Here is a 3,759-nt window from a genome sequence, read left to right on the forward strand (position 1 = left end):
AGAATACTGGAAGTACCACGGGCTGCCAGAAGGACACACGAATCCATCTGGAATGTTCCTTAGAAATGATGGCAAGACTCTGTCTCACTTCACTTTGGTCAGGTTATCGGGAGAGACAGTCCCTGAAGGACATCACCCTTGGTGTGAGGGTTGCCATGGGTCAGGACTGATTCCACGGCGGAGTCTGTACCAACGACACTGGTCAAGGGCTGATTTTGCGTCAGCGAACGCCACCCCCTTGCTCGAAGGAGCCTGTTGGGGCCTCCCAGGATGCCATGTTCTCTGCTGCTCCCACCCCACACCATGACTGCTCCCCGCCTTCCACTCAGTCCCGTCCCTTCCTGACTGGAGCCAGCCCCGCTCTTGGGCTGCAGGCCTACTGGGCCTCCAGTCTTCTCCCCATGCACTCCCTGGAAGGAGTGCCCCCCAGCCCATGACCACCACCAGGCAGGAAGTACCCTGTCCAGGGCAGCCTTTGCATTCAGAGCAGGAGAGGAGAGGGCTGCCTTCCAGGAACCAGTGTCTGACCCACCCCAGACAAGAGGGGCGGAGCCAAGTCAGGTAGTCACTGTATTTTATTGGAAAACATTGATATTATCTTTTTCTTCACAGCTTGAACTGAACACAATATTGCCCGGTTAAAAAAAAAAACCCAAAACAAAATCAAGAAAAACAACCCCCAAACACCAGAAACATCCATAGCCTCCCGCCTACCTGCCCCTGTCCACAGCACAAGACTGGTCTCCCACTAGGGCCCCTCCTGCCCCTCCCTTGGAGGCCGAAGGCCAATGGGGTGGAGGAGGGGATTTGAAAAGCTGAGCAGGTCCCAGGAAAAGCCACTTGATTGAACTGGGCAGTGGGGGTGGAGGGCATGGGGTGGGGTGGAGCGATGAAATGAACCGAAGGCAAAGAAGTAAAAAAACAAAGGAAGAGAAAAACCTCAAGAAAACAGAAACCACCAGACTGAACTGCCACACTGACTTACTTGTCCCAGAGGCGAAAGTCAGAAGCAAGGTCACGGATCATGCTCTCCGCTGGGGGTGGGGTGGGGTGGGGGTGGAGGGGGCAGGCAGGTGGGCCAGGGAGAGGAGGGCACAGATGGGACAGGGCCGCTGGGTCACCAGGGTGAAGCAGGAGGTGCCCACAGGCCCGGGGCAGAGACTGCCGCCCGGATGTCCTGTCCTTATTAAAGGTCCCTTCTCTGGAAGCTTGGGGGAGGGGGGAGGGCATTGCTTGCCCTCCCCCCACCTCTTGGCTAGCCCGAATGGTTTAGGACAAATGAAAACAGTTTGCAGGGGCATTAAAGGAGGGGTGGTGGTGAAAGGCATGCCGGCCCCTTACAGACCATCCAGCCCCACATCTCTGTAGACAGTGGGACCCCAGGCAGGTTGGAGAGTGCAGGACTGGGGGTGGGGTGGGGACAGGTCGTTAGCACCAGGTATTTACACAAGAGCTCCAGCCTGCTTAGGGACTTGGGCCCAGCCACCCCTCAGCTTGGCCACCGAGGGCAAATCCTAGCTGGGCTGTGGGGGCTGAACAGGGTCTGCGCTGCTCATGCTGCGTGGGAGCCCCGTCTCGGAGCAGCCCCTTAATGGGAGCCAACACCGGTTTTGGACACCGGCCCCCGACACCTGCCATGCGACCCCTCCTGGGCCACGTCCAGCCGACATGGCCTCCCCGGTCCCCTTGCTCCACCCTCTGTCCTCCATTGCCTTTCTGGGGGTGCCCCTGGCCCAGGAGGCTGCTCGGCTTTGCCCATGGGCTTCCCAGGCTGGGGGGGTGCCAGCAGCAGGGGCCCTGCCCCTCCCCAGTAGTCCCCAGGACTGGGGTGGTCACCAGCCCAGCATCCAGAAGGTGACAAGTGCAAAGGAGACAAACTGAACGGGCGGAGGGGCCGCCTGGGGAGGAGGGCAGGGGCTCCCTAACAGGGTGGGGCGGGGTTGGGGCGTGGGATTGGCAGGCTGGGGGAGGGGCCAGGAGCAAAGGAGAGCAAAAGGCAGTTGGGGGGGGGGCACAGAGGAGGGGGAGAAAGAGCAGTCATGCAGCTGGGACACATCTTCTGTTGCTGTATCAGACGCTCAGTCAGTCCCTTGGTGGTATCTGGAACTGGGTACTCGGGGGGGAGTGTTGAAGAGAGAGGGCGCGCCGCGAGGAGAGAGATTGAGAGAAGGGGCATTGCCAGCTGCCTGGCCTTCACTTTGCAGTCATCATCTGTACGAACTCTGCAGACAGAGGGACAAGGGGCGGGCCAGTCAGGGTGGGGCGGGACGGGGCTGCCCGGGCCCCTCCAGGACCCTCGGTGGCCCTGGGGCCTCACCTTCGTAATTGACCTGGCCATCGCCGTCTATGTCGGCCTCCCTGATCATCTCGTCCACCTCCTCGTCCGTTAGCTTCTCGCCCAGGTTCGTCATGACGTGGCGCAGTTCAGCGGCGCTGATGTACCCGTTCCCATCCTGCCGGGGGTGAGGGTGAGGGTAGAGGTAGAGGTAAGCCCCACGCCCGACCTGGGCTGGTGGCCTCGCCTGGGGAGGCGCCAGCAGGCTGGGCCGTGCCCCCTTGGGCCCTCACCTTGTCAAAGACTCGGAAGGCCTCCCGGATCTCCTCCTCGCTGTCCGTGTCCTTCATCTTTCGAGCCATCATCGTCAGGAACTCCGGGAAGTCAATGGTCCCATTCCCTGGGGGGCGCAGGGAGGGGCAGGGGTCACACTCGCAGCCGGGGCCCTGCTCCCTGACCCCAGGCAGGCCCTACACGCTCACCATCAGCGTCCACCTCGTTGATCATGTCCTGCAGCTCGGCTTCCGTGGGGTTCTGCCCCAGCGACCGCATCACCGTGCCCAGCTCCTTGGTGGTGATGGTACCATCGCCATCCTTGTCGAACAGGGAGAAGGCCTCCTTGAACTCTGCAGGGCGGAGGGCGGGGGTCAGGGGGCTGCAGAAGGCCCTTCTCCATCGTCCCCACTCCCAACTCAGCAGACAGCCCAGCCCGACGGGGACCCAGGGTGCTAGATGTCCCCTCATTCCCTCACCCACGGCCATGCCATGTCTGGGACGGGCCACATGTGAATCCTGCAGTTGCATGTCATGCCTGGGGGTGGCCATCAGAGAGGCCTCCCCCAACGAGGCCCAAGAGCCCCATGCTGGCCAGGAGCCCAGTCTTTGGCATCCTCTGGGGTCAGGGGTAAGCCCATCTCTTGACCAGGGTCTGAGGGTACTAGTAGGCTCAGGGAGGGGAGGGGGCGGGCTGCCCCTGGACTGCCCCAGAGCATGGGTGTCGCAGCAGCCTGATCCGAATCCCCACTCCCTGCTGGCTCCTGGCTCCCAGAAACGATGGGAGAGTCTGGCGCAGTGTGGGGGTGCCAGCGGCAGAGCCAGAGCTGGGCTGACTGCTGGTGCGTGGGGGGTGAGGGTGGTGGTGGTAGAAAGGGGACGCTGCCAAGCCAGGGGGCTGAGGTGCTGGGCCGGTGGCTCCACCAGGGCTGCACCAAGTACAGGCAGTGCTGTTTGCCGAGCAGGGGGAGCAGCCGGGGCGCCCACCCGCTTTCCGGCCAGCCTGGCACCTGGCAGCCTCCTGGTGGGCGTGAGGGCAGCACAAGGAGGAAGGGAGTGGTGGAGGGTTTGCTAATGAGGACAGGGTGAAAGGTGGGTGGGTGTGCCTTGGTGTGTGGGTGGCAGCCGTGACCCCGTATCTGGCCTGGGGAACTGGGAAGAAACTTTGGGGATGCTCCCCACGCCGAAGCCTGGTTGCTTTTGGGGACGGG

The 3,759-nt window shown here is 62.3% G+C and overlaps 1 protein-coding gene across 1 annotated transcript in view; it reads right to left on the reverse strand.

The window, feature by feature from the left end:
- Nucleotides 1-557: 557 nt before the first annotated feature.
- CALM3 (calmodulin 3) overlaps nt 558-3,759 on the reverse strand; it is a 7,538-nt gene continuing 4,336 nt past the window's right edge. Inside the window, exons 3-6 of the mRNA XM_045292797.1 lie at nt 2,758-2,901; nt 2,569-2,675; nt 2,318-2,453; nt 558-2,222 (exon numbers count right to left, since the gene is read on the reverse strand). Coding sequence (XP_045148732.1) covers nt 2,194-2,222; nt 2,318-2,453; nt 2,569-2,675; nt 2,758-2,901 — 416 coding nt within the window. The 3' untranslated portion in view covers nt 558-2,193. The remainder of the gene's footprint in view (nt 2,223-2,317; nt 2,454-2,568; nt 2,676-2,757; nt 2,902-3,759) is intronic.

The sequence above is a fragment of the Echinops telfairi genome, unplaced genomic scaffold, assembly GCF_000313985.2.
Source record: "Echinops telfairi isolate 266 unplaced genomic scaffold, ASM31398v2 ScPeMD7_655;HRSCAF=1070, whole genome shotgun sequence".
Lineage (NCBI taxonomy): Eukaryota > Metazoa > Chordata > Mammalia > Afrosoricida > Tenrecidae > Echinops > Echinops telfairi.